Raw genomic sequence first — 20860 nt, forward strand, 5'->3', positions numbered from 1 at the left:
TGAAATCGATGACATTGGCACAATAAATCTTCGATGTCCTCTTCGACGCCGCAGACGTCGCATGCAGCATTGTCGGTCAGTCCAATAAAAGTAGTGTACGCCTTCGTGAAAGCCACTCCCAGCCACAGCTGGTACAGAAGCGATGCCTCACGCCGGTGAAGACCGGGTGGAGGTCGGAGTTGGAGCTGTGGTTCAGTTCGTACAACCTGGTACGCCTTATATTTAGGGTGTTCCACTCTGCTAAAGAGAGCTCGCGTGCCAGGTGACGAAGCTGCCTTGCAGCGTCTGCCCTGGAAAAAAGAATGTGAATGCTGTGTTGTTCTTGATGTGACTCACGGGCAGCTTTGGCTGCTTGATCATTTGCACTGATTCCGCAATGGCCAGGTAGCCAATGGAAAATAATTTTGGGGCCTTTCTGTTTGACATCGGGGTGAAGTTTGACAATTTTGTATGTTAGCTGTTCGTGAGCTCCCCAGCGGAGAACTGACTGCATGTGTAAAGACGGTCTCGAGTCGGAAAACACGGCCCATGTGCCAGGAATCTCTGTGTCAATAAATTGAAGCTCCCTGCATAAAGCCGTGAGTTCCGCAGCCGTGAACATCGTGATATGTGACGTGTTGAATCGCAGTATTATTCCTCTCGTCGGTATAAACACATCACCGCTAGAACTGGTCGATGTAGTCGATCCGTCAGTATAAATGTGTACTTGGCTACTGCGTCTCTCGTACAACAGGAGTAAGCTCAATCGTTTTAGTGCAGACGGCGGTAGATATGACTTCTTCTGAAGTCCTGGGCTTCTGAGGTGTACGTCAGGATGCCACAAACATCATGCAGGAGAAACCGGTCTCGCCGCAGGTGTGTACCCCGATGTAAGCGAGGCATGACATGAACTGACAGTTGTGATAAATGACGTGCGGGGTCTTTCCAAGGTGAGTGCGGCGAGGTGGTGGCAAAGGGTCCAGACCATGTGCTTGACATGTGCGCGCATTGTCTCGACGGCGATGTCTGTCGTGGTTGAATAATCTTGAGCAATGGCAATAGTTTCAGCCGATGACGCCCTGTGTGGTTATCCAAGGCATGCCTGTGTGCTCCGAGTTTGGGCTTGAATGCTCTGAATTGTACGCAAATTGGTTTTGCAGGTGTTCGATACAACAGGTAGGCTGTACCGGGGGAACCCAACAAACACCCTGTAAAGCTGTAACATGGATAGTGTGGGCCCCCCCCGCCCCCCCCCCCCCCCAGTTCTTCCTACAAGAAACCTGAACAGATGATAAATAACGATAAGTCGCTTTTTCACGTGGTTCACGTGAGGAGTTCAGGACAGGTCTCTGTCAATCACAACTACCAAGAACCTGTGACTTCTGCTGGACAATATCACGTGCCCATTGATTGATATATCGTATGCAGACATTGGGTTCCGGGCAAATGCAACCACTGCGCACTTTTCCTACGTCACCGCCAGTCCTTGTTTGCGGAGGTAGCATGATGTCGAGGAGGCCGCCTTCTCAGGCCGAGCATGAAGCTGAAGCCGTGTCACCGCCGGCGTCCAGATATAGATGTCCTCGTCGTAGATAGAGAATCCAACGTTTCTTTGGAGGTTCTCTAGTAGTCCAATAAGGACTAGATTAGACAGCGTTCAGCTTAGTACCCGCCCTGAGGGACTCCGCGACTACTGTAATATTGTGGTGTCGGGCCATCCTCAGTGAGCACGTGTAATGATCGCATCTGTAGGTAGCTACGAAACCAGAGATATATCGTGCCACCAAGTCCTATTGCATATAACGCTTTAAGGATGGCTCCATGGGTAACATCGTAAGCGCCTTTAAAGTCTAGATACAAGGCAGCAGACAAGTGCTTATAGGCCTTCCGGTATTCGACGTACGTTACAAAGTCGACAACGTGGTCTATGGGTGAACGGCCACACCTCAATCTTGTCAACGTGTCTGGATAAATTTCATAGCGCTCTAGGAACCACTTCAGACGAGTAAGAGCCCCCCCCCCGCCCCCCGCCCCATCCGTTGCATTACTTTTCCTACACAAATAGCAAGCGCCACCGCACAGTATGACGCAATGTCCAAAGTGACTTGCCAGCTCTGAGAAGCGGAATCAGGTGACTTGACTTCCATTCTTGGAGAACTGTGCCAGGCTGCCACAAGTCGTTGTGCAGGAGTGCCTTTCCAGCTCTTCACCAAGGTTACAGAGCGCGGTACCTAATGCCGTCAGGCCCTGGCGCCGAGGAACGCCTGCATAAAGCAAGCGAAGTCCCTAGTTTGTCCAGAGAAAAAGGACACTCAATACGGGGATCATGTGAGAATGATGACTGGTCGGGAGTATGCGTTGTAGTGGAACTTATTTCATTAGAAATCATCCTACAGAATGAATCTGCGACTTCAATCTCTTTCCATTTTAGGTAAAGAGTCAGTGAATTAAGTCGGTGGCGCTGTGCAGGGGTTGCACGGAGGCTACGTACAGTATTTCTCCATATAAAAGACAAAGACTTTTGGGGATTCAGATACTCGCAGAAACACATCCATCGTTGTGAAGCCAGCTTATTCATACGGCGTTGTATTTTCTTCTGTGTGCTCCTGGCCAATCACAAATCATGAATGGACTTTGTGGGCCTATATCTTCGTTCCGCACAGAGTCGAATTGTCCGAAGTTTCTCTAACTCGATATCGAATTCGGTACGTGCGAACCTTCTCAAAATCGAATGTGTGGCAACCTGTACGGCATCTTTTATTGCGTCCCCTAGACTGGATAGCATGAACTCTCGACAGCAGTCTTCGAAGATCGATTCAGGATTTCGGCCAGTCGATGCACTGGACGGCCCCGGAGAACTTGGAGTTAGTCAGACCCTCAATCGTGAGATAAGTTGGGATGTGGTCACTTCCCTGCGTTTCCAAGTCCGAGAACCATTGAACCATTCTGCTAAGGTCGAGGCAGCTACTATACGCGGTTCCCCGCAGTTGAGCGGGACTTCCATCATTTACAAACAAAGTTCTCATTCACAGACAATGAACACAAACCTTCTGCCTCTCGAGTTAATCTTGGATCTTCCCCAGAGATAGTGGTGGGCATTGAAATCTCCAGTGATCACCCACGGCTGTGTAGTCGATGTCGAAATTTCCCCTAAGTGCTCGCAGTTTAGATGACTTGATGGTGATAAGTAGGCTCCCAGAATTCTTGAAGTGACCTTGCCCTTCTCCACAGTCAAGCATACGTACTGGTTTTCATTGTCAGGTGACACTGGGTGACGAAGATATGTCAAGTCACGGCGTATGAAAATAATAATCTTGCTGCATTGCCCGTGAGCGGAGGACATAATACACTCGTACCCTGACAGTCTGATGGGAGATGACAGGCTTGCCTCACCAATGACAATAATGGGAAACTGATTCACGAACGCAAACTTTCGAAAGTCGGACATACGTGACTTAAGTCCTCCAGCCTTCTATAGAAAGATGCATTCTGGGCGTCCTCTCGAAACGATGGCATCTGACGGGCCATTCCTTTACCCTAAAGCCGCAAGCACTGTACCCAAGGTGTTCAGCACATGCAGCGCGCTGTGTGCCGACAGGGTTTCATCTTGCTTACTAGAGCACGCATAGCATTCATCCGTAACCGCAACATTATTATAACATGGCGATCATCTGGCGTCATTGCATCAGCGGTTTGTGATGGTGACAATTGCGGCAGTATTCGAGATGTCTCCGTGTCAGGTCGTGCGCTTGGAAGTGCGGGCCACTCTGCAGGATGATCGAGTCTTGCCACTTTTTCTGTTTTCGCGGTAGCTTTGGCGGAAAACGGCGTGTTGCTTGTTGGGGCGTTTCGTTCCGCTTTTAGGTGGCGATACCGTCGACGCCTAAGTGTAGCGTCAGCCTCGCTCTGTGTCGAATGGTCCCGAACCATGCGCTTTAGAATCACGAATTCCTTCCGGACCCACAGGCACTCCTTCGATGAGGCTTCGTGGGAACCACAGCAATTAGGGCACTTCAGAACAGTCGCGCGGCAGGTATCTTCTGAATGGAATTATACACACCGAGGGCACACAGCATTGTTCACACAGACGCTCTTTACATGGCGAATCTTGAAGCACTTGTGGCATTGCAAGGGCTCCGGTAAGTAAGGTCTAACTAGATGACAGACATGGCCAACTTTCACGTGAGAGGGAAGGCAGTTTCCCTCAAAATCAAGCTTCAGGCAGCGTGTGTTTCCGAGTCTGGTGAGATGCGGGATGACAGTGCCTTCTGTTGCTGACTTTATTAATATTAGCAAGTCGTCGGCCAGAATGGAAACGTTGAGGTCATAAATGATGCTAACAGTGCCGTTACTGCCTGTAGGGATCACATATCGCACGTTTACTTTGTCTATTTCTGTAACATTCGAAAGCGTCGCATTGTGCTACGATGTAAAATGTCTACCGCCAGGACATTCCTCCGTGAGTTTATTCTCACGTATTTGATTTCATTCGGTGCGATCCGCTCAAGTAACAAAAGAAAGTAGCCGCAAATTAGTCATAGCGTCCACGGGCAAGAGGAGAACAGTGTGCGGCCAGCGCTGTGGTATTTCTTTCACGGTTGAAACACATGCCGGCGATGACGCCCGCAGCAGCTTTCTTCTTTCAGTTGGGTTCATGACAACCTTGAAGTCGTCAACCGAGAAATCGAAGCTGTCCGAGTACAACTCGGTGGCCCCGCCGTCTGTGTCGCTTGACTCTCTCCCACGCTTCCTGGACGTAAGTCGACCGCACTGCTGCGCGCCAGGAAGGTCCTCGGAAGTATCTTCGTCCATTGCCGCAACGAGGGAGCGGCAGCTCCCAGAATTTGATAAGAAGCAAAGCGAAAATGCAGAGGCAACAGTGATAATGTTTAACTAAGGAATCACTTCCAAGTTACCCAAGCTACCCAAGTGATACCCAAGTTCTCTACTAAGCCAACCAGCAGCAACTTGCCTACTCTGGCATATACCCAGTGTTCCAGATTGTCGCCTCGGCAACTCAGTAGCCTGCATATGTATGCAGATTCCCAAGCTCTCTCCCTCTCTCTCTCTCTCTCTCTCTCTCTCTCTCTCTCTCTATATATATATATATATATATATATATATATATATATATATATATATATATATATATATATATATATATATATCATAAGCAGCCAACAAACACTGACACCAAGGACAACATAGGGCAAATAACTTGTGCTTAATATATAAAATAACGAAACGATAAATTAATGGAAATGAAAATGAAAGTGGATGGCAAAGCAACTTGCCGCATGTGGGGAACGACCCCACAACCTATGCATTTCGCGTGCGATGCTCTACCAATTGAGCTACCGTGGTGCCATTTCCCCATCCACTTTCTTAGGTATTTCTGTTTCCTAGAAGCGTCCTGGGAGTGTTAGCCAGCGCCACCACTCACAGACCTTGGTGCCGGATGTGGAACATCCTTTCTGCCGCAGACGTCACGAGAACGTGATCTTTTTGGGTGAATGCAACCGGTCAATAAACGCACACACGCTGCCTGAAGCCATCAATGTTGCTGGATTCGAGACCCTCGTTAGGTAGTAAATGAGAAGAAAGGGGTTAACCGAGGGGCCCGATCTTTTATTAGCCATATCTTAAGAAGCGAACAAACACTGACATTAAGGACAACATATGGGAAATTACTTGCACCTAATAAATGATATAAAGAAACGATAAATTAATGGAAAGAAAACAACTTGCTACAGGTGGGGAATGATCCTACAATTTTCGCATGTGTTTGTTTTCAATGTTTGTTGGCTGCTTATGACATGGCTAATAAAAATCGGGCCCCTCGGTTAACCCCTTTTCTTCTCGTTTACACACACACACATATATATGCATATATATATATATATATATATATATATATATATATATATATATATATTCACACAGACGTTTTCGGTAAGGAAACGACAATGAAGGCCGAAGCCGAATCCCGGGGAAGTGCAAAAGCCTCGCTTTGAAGAATGATACGCAGCTTTCTACCGTGCGCTTCTTTATAACCAATGCGTAGCTTTAGAACGCTTACCTCAACTATTTCAGTTTCTACCCTTTAGCTCAGCTATACTCTAGCCGAAAATGTGTACGCGGAAAAAGGTGCACATGCCCACGTGTTTTCTTATACTTCTGATGGAGACATTAACGGTGGAAAACGCACACGTTTTAATGGCGTAGGAGATACGCCCGCGTTGGCAAACACCGCTCTATTTAAAGCTCGAGCACACCGCTAGAGCTCTTAGCTAGGTAAGCACCAATGTTGCCTCAACGCCTGTGGCAATTTTTTCGGAACCAACTGCGTGATGGTCGCGCTAATGCGACCACTTTCGATTTACTTCGGTTTAGATTCTAGACTCTTGTCTGTAATACTCGTACTCTACTTGTGACAGTGTGAGTAACTGTGATGTACGCTCCTCTGCCTTTTTCCTTCTTGTATCGTTCTTCTTTTTCTCTTTTTTTTCTCCTCTTCAAGTGGGCGCGTTAGATGTCGCCTTAAGAAGACAATTGCGAGCCCGTTATTCTTTGTCATTGAAGTGCTTGTATATGTTTACTTTCTAATAATAATAATAATAATAATAATAATAATAATAATAATAATAATAATAATAATAATAATAATAATAATAATAATAATAATAATAATAATAATAATAATAATAATAGAGGCTTGTGTAGAACATTTACTTTTGTGATAGACTACCCATTTTTTAAGACGAAAGGGTTAACAGCCTGGAAGTGTTTTGTTGGTAACGGAACACGCACGGCTCTTGAACCCGGCGCCGATACTGGAAGGTAAGATGATGTCGTGCAGCTATATTTTTCCTGAAGAGAGAGCTGCTGTCTGGATAGTTAATATGCGTAGTCTCAATTAATTGTGATAACCAATAAAACAAGTTTGTATCACTGCAGGATCATGTCAGGAAAGCTGAAGCGGGCTTTTGATACTTAATGATATCATTGTAAATGTGGCTTCGCCATTCTTAAAGAGTTCACTTTATGGGTATACAACTGTAGTGTGAGGAAAGTGCATGCTATATCTCATTAGCATAGGTAGTGAAGAATAACGACCAATAGCCACAAGCGCCCCGGCCTTGAGAAAGATAGTTCCACCTATGTAAACGCCCGTTTAATTTACTAAGACAATTTGAATGGTTTCAGTCTGAATTCATCAGAGACTTTCTTGATGTAACATGCGATCACAATTCGTCCTTAGTATCGTAATTTCTGCATAAACTCTGCGTGCAGATATATCGCGAATTAATTGCCTCCGTATCTACCTGCTGCTGAGTCTGAATTAACGAAGCTCGGAAAACACAGATTTCTTTATTTATTGTGTGATTGATTGATTGATTGATTGATTGATTCATTGATTGATTGATTGATTGATTGATTGATTGCTCGACGATCGATCGATCGATTTTCTCATGCTTGTACGAACGAGTCCTTATTATCCCTTTTCTTCTAATCTTTTTCACCCTTTGCTTCCCTCCCTGAAGAATAGAAGACTGCACAGTTTTTCTGGATAACGTCTCTACCTTTCTGCTCTTATTTCCTTCTCTGTCTCTCTCGCTCTCTCGCTCTGCTGATGAACACGAGGCGGCTTCATTACAAGGGCGTTGGAATAAGAAATCAATCATGTGCATAAATTTTTGCACATTAAAGGGAACCCCAGTAGGTTAGAATGCTCTTGCAAACTCGAGTACGGCGACCTTCAGAATTAATTTATCCGTTTTGAACTACACTATCAATCAGTCAATAAATCAATCTATCAATCAATCAATTTGCCAGTCTCAATCACACAAGAACGCGGAATTGAGGTAAGACTAATGTCCCACGTGCCATCTTTATATGCAGGTGTCCTGGATCCGCCGCCGTGACTTCCATGTGCTTACGGTGGGCTTGACAACGTACACAGCTGATGACCGGTTCCAGGCGGTGCACATGGACCGCTCCGAGGATTGGATGCTGCAGATCAAGCGCGTCCAGCCCACAGACGCCGGAGACTACGAGTGCCAGATCAACATGCACCCGCTCATCTCCTACTTTGTGCGGCTAACCGTCTTGGGTGCGTATAGAAACCAGGATGCAAAGAGCTGTGGAACAGTGCGCAATGACAGTGTAGCACTCAGCTTCACATTAAAGTGTTTGCTAGAATTAAATCGCCACTTCCAGTATCAGTTTTTTGGTACTCAAACCTCTGTTATTTGCCATGGCTACTGCAGGCGCCAAAAATTTAAAAAAAAAACGTCAATAGATGGGCTTAAAAATAAATAATGATGGAGGCTTTGTGCGCATCAGAAACTCGACAAAAGAACACAGACGACACACACGTTTGGCGCCATAGCTTAAATATAAGAGCGACGTTTCCACATTAGCGGCGAAACAATTAGCGTTACATCAGCTATTTTACAAGTAACAGAAATCCAATCATGCCAACACGGACGGTTCTGTAATCAAAGAAAGTGTGACTGCAGCTTATGTTATACCATGCTTATAGGTAGAGTACGCTTGCCGACTAGCACGCACGTCGTCACCCACAATAGCGGAATTAGTGGCAATTCTCCAAGCCACTTAATTTATCAAAATATATGAGACGCCAACAAAGTGGGTAATTTGTGCGGACTTCTTATCGGCTTTAGCATGCCTTGAAAACATTGGTGAAAGCCGACCACACGCACGAATAACTTGCGTAGTACTGAACAGTTTAACTCAGGCTAATGAAAGGAAACACGAAGTGATGTTGCAATGGCTCCCAGAATGTGCTAGTATAGGAGGCAACAAATTAGCGGACTCGTTGACAAAATCGGCTCATAAAGATGCAGAAATTAAACTCGTCCTTTCATCACCAAAAGACACGAAACGGGTACTGAGAGTACTAAAGGACTTGTGTTTGTCAACCTGGTTTAATGACAACACTAGGGAATCAACTCAGAAGTCGACACTAAACTCAAATACCAGCTATGTAGACTTTTTGAAAAGTACCGAGACACCAATTCATCGACTGCGCCTTGGGGCAGCCTACACCCCACATTTGTTATATCGCATAAAATGGACTTCTTTCCCAGCTTGCTCCTGTGGCCACTACGATGAGGATGTTCGCATCTACTCCTCTAATACCCCATATACGCGAAGCAAAGATAGCAGATAGAACAAGAGCTACACTACATTGATCCTGACCGACCTTTCTCACTCGCGAAAATTTCAGAGCCCACGGTCATCGAAAATAGCACAGCTACGTACGAGTATTGAACGCACTTGAACATTTTTACGAAGAGACAGGCATCTTTACCACGTACTAGATATCGCACTGAATAGTCACCCGATGTTCGTATAACTTGCTTGTATTATTTGTAATTATTAACGCTTGTTTATTCATCATCATCATCAGCCTATTTATGTCCACTGCAGGACGAAGGCCTCTCCCTGCCATCTCCAATTACCCTTGTCCTGCGCCAACCGATTCCAACTTGCACCAGCAAATTTCGTAATTTCGTCATACCACCTAGTGTTCTGCCGTCCTCTACAGCAATTCCCTTCTCTTGGCACCCATTCTGTCACCCTAATTGTCCAACTATTCTCTAATCTGCGCAATATATTACCTGCCCTGTGCCATTTTTTTTCTCTTGTTGTCTATTGAAATATCGTCTATAACCGTTTGCTCTCTGATCCAAACCGCTCTCTTTCTGTCTCTTAAAGTTATGCCTAGCATTCTTCGTTCCATCCCTCCTTACGTGGTTCTTAACTTGTTCTCAAGCTTCTTTGTCAGTTCCCAAGTCTCTGCCCCATATGTCAGCACCAGTAAAACGCACTGATTGTATACTTTTCTTTTAAATGATAACGGTAAGCTCCCAGTTAGCAGCTCACGATGTCTGCCGTATGCAAACCAACCCATTTGTATTCTTTTGTGGATTTCATTCTCATGTTCAATGTTCTCTGTGATTAGTTGACCTAGGTAAAGGTACTCCTTCACAGACTCTAGATGCTGACTTGCGATCTTGAACTCTTGTTCCCTTGCCCGGTTATTTATCATTATCTTAGTTTCTTGCATATTAATGTTCAGCCGCACTCTTACACTCTCCCTGTTAAGGTCCTCAATCATTTGTTGTAACTCATCCGCAGTGTTGCTGAATAGATCAATGTCTTCGGCAAACCGAAGGTTGCTGAGGTATTCGACGTTCAAGGTGAGTGTCGAATGTTGGCGAGAAGACGATGACGTCGTCGAGGTAGCAGATGCATGTCGACCATTCGAAACCTTGGAGCAAGGAGTCCATCATAGGCTCAAAGGTGGCAGGGGCGTTGCATAATCCAAACGGCATTACATTAAACTGGTATAGGCCATCAGGTCTGATGAACGCGGTTTTTTCTCTGTCCATATCGTCAACAGCAATCTGCTAGTATCTCGAACGAAGATCGATAGACGAGAAATAGCTGGAACCGTGCAGGACGTGGGAGCGGGTATACGTGGGAGCGGGTAGACGTCCTTCTTAGTAATGTTGTTCAGATGATGGTAGTCTACACAAAAGCACCACGTGCCGTCCTTCTTAACCAACACCACAGGTGACGCCCAGGGACTCGAAGAAGGCTCAATGACGTTTTTATCTAGCATTTTGTTGACTTCGTTTTGAATTACTTGGCGTTCCGACGCAGAAACTCGACACGGTCGTCGGTGAATAGGCGTAGCATTGCCAGTAAGAATCCGATGCTTGACCGCGAGCGTCTGGACTAAAGGGCGATTGTCGATGTTGAAAGTATCTCGGTAGGACGATAATACTTGGCAAAGCTCTTCAGCCTGCGCAGAGGGCAGGTCCGTCGCAACCATTTTGTTTATGTTGGGATCGGCACCCGAGGCTGGAGCGAGGGGCATGCTAAGCTCGCGAGAACCATCGGTCGATAAGGCTGCCACGAATTGGTCGCCGAGACAATCAACGGTGAAAAGGTAAATACCTTGCGGTAGAATTTGCTTTGCCAATCCAAAGTTACAAACAGGCATGCGAGTGCGGTTCCCAGTAATACTAAGTATACTGTGAGGCACTGTAACGTCATACCTTATTGGAATGTCGGGAAGAGCAGTGACGAGGTACTCGCCATCAGGAACTGGTGGGAAAGACAACAATTCAATGTAGGCTATTGACTTTGTCGGCAAGCGAAGAAAGCCACTGGTACGTAAGCGGCAGTGGGGTGCGTCAGAAGGTTCTGCGAGCATCAGTAACTTAAGGCGAAGGGTACTGGAAGAGCAGTCAATAAGAGCAGAATGTGCGGAGAGAAATCGAGGCCGAGAATGAGGTCGTGGCGGCAATGAGCTATTACGGTGAAGAGGACAGGAGTGTGGCGGCCGGCGATGCTCACACGTGCCGCACACATGCCGATGGTAGGCACAGTACCGCCATCCGCAACCCGGACGACGCGTGCCGGCGCTGGGGTGACGAGCTTGTTCAGTCGTCGTCGGAAGGCATCACTCATAATAAAAAGATGTGCTCCTGTATCGATGAGTGCCGTGACAGGATAGCCGTCAACGTCAACGTCAAGAAGGTTTCGGTTCGTGGATAATGTGAGCAGAGGATTTGAGGGCAGGGTCGACAACGCAGCTTCACCTCCAGAAGCTGCTGTGCCTAGTTTTCCGGCTGGGTCCGGGAGGCGATAGGCGGCGAAGAGAAGCGGCGGGGTTGGGGCGAACGAGACTGATGGCGTCGAGGTGAGGGCGAGCGGCTGTAGTGAAGTTTGGGAGCAGGAGCATCAGCGGCAGTGGGTTCATGGCGGGTGGTATAGGGAAGGGAAGGTCCAAAGGTGCGGGAATAAGCGGCGTCGTATGTCCGAGGAGGTGGTGGCCATCGGTTGCGGCAGTGACGAGCGACGTGGCCGATGCGACAGCAGTGGAAGCAGATCGGCCTGTCATCAGGGGTACGCCAATCGAACGGGTTGCGGCAAGATGTGGGAGAAAAGGACTGCCGAGGACGAGGAGGGCCGCTAGAGAACTGGGGAACGCTGGGTTGGAGACGTGGAATACACAGGGTTCAGACCCATGTTCTCAAATTCCTGTCGGACGACGGCCTGAATCATCGCAATGGTGGTTGTGCTGGTGGATCGGGACGCGTCGTGGAGAAAGCTGGCGAACAGGCGGCCCCGAGTTCGCGGCGAACAATACGGGTGGCGTCGTCACAGGTGGTGGTCTGACATGGTCGACCCTCACATGTCGACGTAGCAGCAGTGTTGGGTAGCCGAGTGATGTGGTTTCTGATACGGCGGCTCTTAGCTTGTTCAAGGCGACAGCATTCTTTGATGATGGCGTCGATAGTCGAGACATTGCCGAAAACAAGCAAATTGAAAGCGTCTACGGTGATGCCTTTTAGAACATGTTACACTTTATCTGCTTTGGACATAGCATCGTCCGCTTTGCGGCATAGAGCCAAGACGTCGAGGATGTAGGAAACGTACGGCTCCGTAGATGGCTGAACATGAGACGCAAGAGCCTTTCTCGCGGTAGCCTTGCGCCCAATGGTGTCGCCGAAAAGTTCCCGTAGTTTCTCTTTGAAACTGTCCCAACTGGTTATCTCGTCGTCATGCGTTTGGTACCACACGCATGAGGTGCCGCCAAGATAAGAGATGGCATTGGCTAGCATAATCGTTGGGTCCCACCTGTTACTAGCACTGGCGTGTTCATACAGCTTGATCCAGTCGTCAACATCATGTCCCTCCAGGCCAGAGAACACACCTGGGTCGCGATGTGGGACAACCGTGACGATTGGAGCAGTGAGACAAGCCGAAGCCGTTGCAGAGGCGGGCGCGTCACCGGGAGGCATGGTGACAAGCTCGGTGTGCCGACCACTTCGGAGTTCAGTAGTGAGGACGGGAATCGCTGACCTCCACCAGAATGTTGCGTGTGGAAAGACACAGACAGAAGAGGCCATTTACAGGCTATTTACACTGGAACCAGGCCGCCAGGTCGACACTCGCTCGCGCCAAGGCCACCGACCAACTTCCTCGTCGTTCTCGCGGCGGCTCGTCTCTTGAGCATCGCTCGATGATGTCGTAATAATATGTTCATGGGTGTATATGACTGTGTGCTGTGGATTTTCGACCCTATGACGTGGTTTCTTTTCAATTTCTTAGATATATTCTTATAGGGCTGTTTAGGGCTATGCGAAAACGCAGCTGTCATCCTTCCCACCATCTGGCGTATTGATATTTTTTTTTCCATGAGATGCGAGATGTTTCAGGAAACCGCGTATCGTGGATCGGCAGTTGGCCTTTAATCCTCGCTTTTTGAATGTGTAGCATTCTTTGGCTAAATGTCCACGGTCATTTTCTGCTCAGTTCCATTCGTCCTTCTGTTTCGTGTCCTAGAAGACCCGTAACGCCATCTAGACTTGAATAGGTGAATTTCTTTGAATACACACACTTCTGTACGCTTACCGCCACGTACTTGGCGTTGGCGCATGAGCATCCAAGGGGATATTATGCCAGCAAGTATATGAGTGATGGTTAATACAAATAATTGCCTAAACTTCATCCATCTGGCTTCAAACGGCTTCGTGACTCTGTAACCTCGTCATATTAAAGAAAGTATTGTTTTATAAATAAATAAATAAACATTACAAAAATTTTCTGATGACAGGATTCCAACACACGACGTCTAGTACAGAAGCCAATAGTGAAACCATTACAACACGGACGCATTCACGAACAAGTGGTACAGAACACTGAGGCGCAGATAGAGTGCAGGCGAGAGCTTTCGCTGACAATGTTTGCGCGGGTAACGCAAGCAGCGAGATAACTGCATCTGCAAAAAAAGGGAGAAGTTTCTGAAGAGGACGAGTTGGAACGTAGGCGGCCGCGTTGGCGGGCAAATTATGTGAGAAAAAAGGCACTACAGCAACATTTGGTTCATTTACCAAATAAACGATTGGCAGTAAAAATATGTTTACAGGGGAGATCGTCATGGTGTGCGTGGCATTTTTTGCAGTTCCGTATCTCTTAAAATACAGCAGTCTTGGTTTCAAGAGTAGAGTATAGACTTCATAACTAATGATTACAAGTAATGCTACGCATTAATGGAAATTGCCCTGTGGGAAGTTTCTGCCCTAATTGTTTTTTCGTGCCTTGGCTGACTTGCGATCCACTGATGTCTAAAGGTCGTCAGAAAACTCGTTGCTACGACAGCTAAATGTCGCTTGACGATGCTTTTTCATCCTTGCTCATCTGACGCGTAGCACCAAAGCGACGTCTAGTTAGCATTGTATGACCTATAAACGCAGGCATGGGCCATCAATATCTCAATTGCAAAGCCAATTTTTCTTGCTTATTAGATTATATGATCCCTGGAGCATAGGCCGCCAAAGGACCAACTATCACAACTATCAAAAATAAACTCTTGCGACAAAAGAATGTAGGACTTAAGGACGTAGAAATGCAGCGAAATATCTCGGGTGTGATACAGTACCGAGCTGCAGCAACTGGTGCTTCAGTGAATTTCTTCTGCACGACGTTCTTTTTCACTTTCTTTAAGCCTTTCTGCTATATCACAGGACAAGGTAGGTGATCTGACTTTATTTTGGAGAATTTCCCTGCTTTTTATGCACGTATTTTTATCTCCATCTTGATGCGAACCACATGTTTAGCTGCATGGTAAGTACTCGCATACCAGCTGATGGGCCTATGCTCTAGCCCTGATCGGGATGGTGGATATTGGTTGATATATGCACATGTTAATACATCAATAACTATAGTCTGTTCACAGGACATAAACATTTGTACGTCATTATGGCGACCCTGGCATCATACAAGATGTAGACGTGCTCGGCAAGGTACGCTGCAGTGACCATGGGATGGTAAGAACTCGAATTAGCCTAGACTTGAGGAGGGAACGGAAGAAACTGGTACACAAGAAGCCAATCAATGAGTTAGCGGTAAGAGGGAAACTAGAGGAATTCCGCATCAAGCTACAGAACAGGTATTCGGCTTTAACTCAGGAAGAGGACCTTAGTGTTGAAGCAATGAACGACTATCTCATGGGCATCATTAAGGAGTGCGCAATAGAAGTCGGTGGTAACGCCGTTAGACAGGAAACCAGTAAGCTATCGCAGAAGACGAAAGATCTGATCAAGAAACGCCAATGTATGAAAGCCTCCAACCCTACAGCTAGAATAGAACTGGCAGAACTTTCTAAGTTAATCAACAATCGTAAGACAGCGGACATCAGGAACTATAATATGGATAGAATCGAACAGGCTCTCAGGAACGGAGGAAGCCTAAAAACAGTGAAGAAGAAACTAGGAATAGGCAAGAATCAGATGTGTGCGTTAAGAGACAAAGCCGGCAATATTGTTACTAATATGGATGAGATAGTTCAAGTGGTTGAGGAGTTCTATAGAGATTTATACAGTACCAGTGGCACCCACGACGATAGTGGAAGAGAGAATAGCCTAGAGGAATTCGAAATCCCACAGGTAACGCCAGAAGAAGTAAAGAAAGCCTTAGGAGCTATGCAAAGGGGGAAGGCAGCTGGGGAGGATCAGGTAACAGCAGATTTGTTGAAGGATGGTGGTCAGATTGTTCTAGAGAAACTGGCCACCGTGTATACGCAATGCCTCATAACCTCGAGCGTACCGGAATCTTGGAAGAACGCTAACATAATCCTAATCCATAAGAAAGGGGACGCCAAAGACTTGAAAAATTATAGACCGATCAGCTTACTGTCCGTTGCCTACAAAGTATTTACTAAGGTAATCGCAAATAGAATCAGGAACACCTTAGACTTCTGTCAACCAAAGGACCAGGTAGGATTCCGTAAAGGCTACTCAACAATAGACCATATTCACACTATCAATCAAGTGATAGAGAAATGTGCCGAATATAACCAACCCTTCTATATAGCTTTCATTGATTACGAGAAAGCGTTTGATTCAGTCGAAATCTCAGCAGTCATGGAGGCATTACGGAATCAGGGTGTAGATGAGCCATATGTAAAGATACTGGAAGATATCTATAGCGGCTCCACAGCCACCGTTGTCCTCCACAAAGAAAGCAACAAAATCCCTATAAAGAAAGGCGTCAGACAGGGAGATACGATATCTGCAATGCTATTCAGAGCATGTTTACAGGAGGTATTCAGAGGCCTGGAGTGGGAAGAATTGGGGATAAAAGTTGATGGAGAATACCTTAGCAACTTGCGATTCGCTGATGATATTGCTTTGCTTAGTAACTCAGGAGACCAATTGCAGTGCATGCTCACTGACCTGGAGAGGCAAAGCAGAAGGGTGGGTCTGAAAATTAATCTGCAGAAAACTAAAGTATTGTTTACCAGTCTCGGAAGAGAACAGCAGTTTACGATAGGTAGCGAAGCACTGGAAGTGGTAAGGGAATACATCTACTTAGGGCCGGTAGTGACCACGGATCCGGATCATGAGACTGAAATAACCAGAAGAATAAGAATGCGCTGGGGTGCGTTTGGCAGGCATTCTCAAATCATGAACAGCAGGTTGCCACTATCCCTCAAAACGAAAGTGTATAACAGCTGTGTGTTACCAGTACTCGCATATGGGGCAGAAACCTGGAGGCTTACGAAAAGGGTTCTGCTGAAATTGAGGACGACGCAACGAGCTATGGAAAGAATAATGATGGGTGTGACGTTAAGGGATAAGAAAAGAGCAGATTGGGTGAGGCAACAAACGCGGGTAAACGACATCTTAGTTGAAATCAAGAAAACGAAATGGGCATGGGCCGGACATGTAATGAGGAGGGAAGATAACCGATGGTCACTAAGCGTTACGGACTGGATTGCAATGGAAGGGATGCGTAGCAGGGGGCGGCAGAAAGTTAGGTGGGCGGATGACATTAAGACGTTTGCAGGGACAACATGGCCACAATTAGTACATGGCTGGGGTAGTTGGAGAAGTATGGGAGAGGCCTTTGCCCTGCAGTGGGCGTAACTAGGCTGATGATGATGATGATGTCTGATGAAGCGTGTCGGTTGTTGCCAGAGTGATGGATGTCCAATGGCAAATTTAAATTTTTTTATTTCTTGAAACATTTCTCAGCCAATATACCCGGACAAAGCACACCCTGAAACGTCTAGATCTGCTGTTCAAGCTACAAATATAGTGCAAGCTTCACTTTGACAAATAAATAAACCACTGCTTCCAAATCCATGCGCTACTGAACCGTATATTTTGGCGCCTGAAATCCCTTATTTGCAGATGCTTGAAGACGAGCCATAACAATAAATGTAACCTAGTGAAAAAACATACAAGCAAGTTTCATACAAGTACTCAGTCTACGGAACCTAGATGACATACATCGCCGAAACCCGCCTACATCGGTAATACTGTCATTTAGAACATTGGACAAACTTTATTGAAAGAAAGTGTATATTGATATAGCCATATAAGTGGGTGTGATCCATTAGAACACTCCGAGGAATGGGAGAGTTCAGAAGATGTTCCGCCTGCTCTTATTTCCTGCTCAAACTAGAGAAGAAACAAAGTGATAAGTACTGTTTATCCAGTTTCTACTTTCCCTCGCCTTCTGCTTTAACTCCAACCGTCCATTACTTTTGTGCGTACATTGTTTCGCTGTAGCGTTTTTCATGTCTAGTTCTCTGTCACTTTAAAGGGCCTAATGACATCTTCGGAGCACTGTTAGATACTTCTCATGGTCTAAGTTTATTTGCTCGCATGTTTTGCTCATCCTTGTAACTATGTTCCAATAACAGGAAACATGCGTACCATGCTAATGCGCGCGCCAGCGTAGAACTCGAACCGAGCGCACCATCTCTCTCTTTTCTCTCCATTGTAAAAAAACGCTCTGGCCCAGTTTCAAAAGACGCCTTCACCGCACGCGAACTTCGCTCTCATCCCATTTGGAAACGGGAATCTCCACAGGAGCAAACAAAGCCTCCTGCCACCCGCCCTCCCCACCATCCCCCAACGAAATCTCGTGTCTCACCGTCTATACCTCGCCTCCACCCCTCCACCCCTTATTCCTCTCTCAGCAAAACACCGAGGGTCAGAAGTGGAAGCGGTGCTTGACATGATAAACAGCTTCTCACGCTCGAGACAGTGAACACGGCCCGGCGTCGTGTACCGCCTTCCGACGTCTTGCTGGCGAGTCCTACGGAAACGTGCTTTCTAGCAACTCTCTGGACCATGTTTTACATGTTATTTATGCTCACGTTTGTTCCATTCTCCATTGTGGTGCGATGCCTAATGCTTTTCCGCGGTGCTTCGCTCTACCTTTTGCTTTTCTCTGCCTTTTCCTTAATATTTCCATGCGCTAGAGTTCCGTTCTGCTTTCATCGATAGTGCGGCAAGGAAGGTCATTCGAGCTCATCCGAACACGCGATCCATTTAGAACGATTGCTTTGATAGATCGAGACAGCTGGCGTTATGTAGCATTCGCCATCGCTGACCGATGTACGGCAATGAAATATTAAAGAAATTACCTGGCTCGCAAGAAAAGAAAGACTTGCCGCGATGGAAGTGCTACGCTTTTACGATGGAAGTTGAGTCGATCGATCAAACTTTAACCGAAAAGAGAGGAGGTCCTACTTTATTTCCGCTGGCACATGCCTTCATTCGGCCGCAGGAATATCTTTTATGCAGTTCGCTACGCTCCCTCGCTCTTTCTCACTATGCCCACGACGCTGCTCAGCGAAGGAGCACAGTGTTCGATCATTTTTTGGAGTTTCCCGCATGCTCACTGAAGTGGTCATTTCTGATGCAAGGCGGCAAATTAATTATTCAGGATTAGAAAGCCGAATCCAAGCACTAGCTTTCCAGATCGGTGCGCTTTAATGGGAACCCAATCCGTAAATCGTTGTTCGACCAAACTCTACAGAGCCGAAGGGCATGCCCGCATCGAAGGAGTTTGGAAACTCACCGGGGGAAATCGAGGAAGATTAGCAAGCTTGGAATGCTCGGCTAGCCGTAGTGCCGGCTATCCGCCCAAAATGTGAAGCCAGTACGGAAGCGAGAGCACCGATATTAGCATTCCCTCGACGTCTTTAAGTGCCGTGAGCTTCATTACTGCTGACGTCCGTGGGCGAGCCTTGTTTGCATACCTAGAGGAACCAAATTAATTGAGCTGGCCGGACAGAAAAGAGAAAGAACGGGAAAAACATGTGACGCTAGTCAGATACCAGGCATTTGTGCTGATAAAGTTTAGGAAGGCGCGGATTACCACCGTATGTTCACAACATTGGTAAATGCGCTCTAAGTGTGCTTGATACTTTTATGCTGAATACCTCTGCTTCTGAGTTTGCATGGGCGGTTCACTTGAGTCCTAACGCTAGCGCATCAAAGAGAGAGGGGGATAAATGGTATGCTGAAATCGAAGCCGATCGAGTTATGGTCATGCAGCCGCCTCGTAAGACACAAGCTTATGAATTTGGTTATGAGTATTCATTTAAGCAAATCAGCTATTACAAAACTCGAACACGTACATTGTACCACTTGGTCAATGCACTGAAAGGCTTACCTAATTTGGCAACGATGAGCTTACCTAATCGGTCTCTATGCTTCTTGTCTTTTTTTTTACGTATGCATTTTTCAATCAGTCCACACACACACACACACACACACAAACACACACACACACACACACATATATATATATATATATATATATATATATATATATATAAATAATCGAATTTTCGAGGATTATTGCTCTAAATGTAGCTTCGCACGGATTTTGGAAATGTACCATAAAGATCCCCCTTCCCTTCTACAAGGTATGCAAAAAAGTCGCAGGCGAAGCATCAATTGCGATAGCAAATTACTACACGGCTATACGAAGTAAGCATATTAGTTTTATCGGCCGCGTCAACTTGCATACATTCTCTTACTAAGTAAATTAACAGGTACGATGTCACGCGCGCAGGGGTACACATGAACACATCTCACTCGATGACCGCGGAAACACGTTGTCAAAACACTGGAGTGAATGAGCGTGGCAGCAGCAGCAGCGAGCGAGATGACCTTCGTGCTGTCTCTTGCTGCAACACGAACTAAACGTCGAAAGCACAGCGCATGCGGAACTACTCGCACTCCGCGAACTTTGTCCACATCGCCGATCGCTTTAAAGATGAGGCAGGCGCGGGCGCGAAATTTGTGCACGTCGTAGATCGCTTCCGAGATAAGGCGCCCGTGTCCATTAGCAGCAGCCGCCGAAGTAAAACGATGCTTCTCCTACCTCCCCTTGCCGCGAAGTTGAGAGAAGTTGAACCGCGATCGCGGCTCAACTTCTGTGTTTGGACTTTGTACGGAAGATGGTGACGACGACCGCGACGGCAGAAATGCGCTTGGAGTGTCCGTTTAATTGCTATTGCAGCAAAATAATCTAGCACCCGAATGAAAGGCACATAGGCGTGAAATGCGCCAACCTAACACAAACTACAGCAGGTGCTTAGGACGGCTTTAGTTGCTTTGTTCCGATGAACACTAGAAAAGATTGTGTTGTTCTTGGTTTTAGTTTTTACCTTTCTCTTCGTTGGTGCACAAATTTCAGCGCGTAGTGCTTGAGCACCACGATGTATATGCTTAGGTTGAAGGATGTCGCCATCAATGCTCTGATTACATAGGACATTTCCAGCGAATCTTCTCCATTTCCGTAATCTGTACAAGTTTAGCAATCTATGCAGCCGTCGTACTAAGAGTCAAAACACAGTGATGTGCAGCATGTTGATGCGAAATGGCGCACTTCTCTAAATTGATCTGTGTGCATCTGCCAAAGTATAACGTGAAATTGATTTAATGAATCAAAGTATGTCCGAGTGTCCGAACCGATACGAAATGAACTACTGTGAGCGATATAGTTAGTCGATTATAAGAGCAATCAA

The 20860-nt window shown here is 46.4% G+C and overlaps 1 protein-coding gene across 1 annotated transcript in view; it reads left to right on the plus strand.

Annotated features, from left to right (window-relative positions):
• LOC142571627 (zwei Ig domain protein zig-8-like) overlaps positions 1-20860 on the plus strand; it is a 310051-nt gene that overhangs the window by 248773 nt on the left and 40418 nt on the right. The window contains exon 3 of the mRNA XM_075680136.1: positions 7882-8092. Within this exon, the coding sequence (XP_075536251.1) occupies positions 7882-8092 (211 nt within the window). The remainder of the gene's footprint in view (positions 1-7881; positions 8093-20860) is intronic.

Source organism: Dermacentor variabilis, chromosome 2 (assembly GCF_050947875.1).
Source record: "Dermacentor variabilis isolate Ectoservices chromosome 2, ASM5094787v1, whole genome shotgun sequence".
Classification (NCBI taxonomy): domain Eukaryota; kingdom Metazoa; phylum Arthropoda; class Arachnida; order Ixodida; family Ixodidae; genus Dermacentor; species Dermacentor variabilis.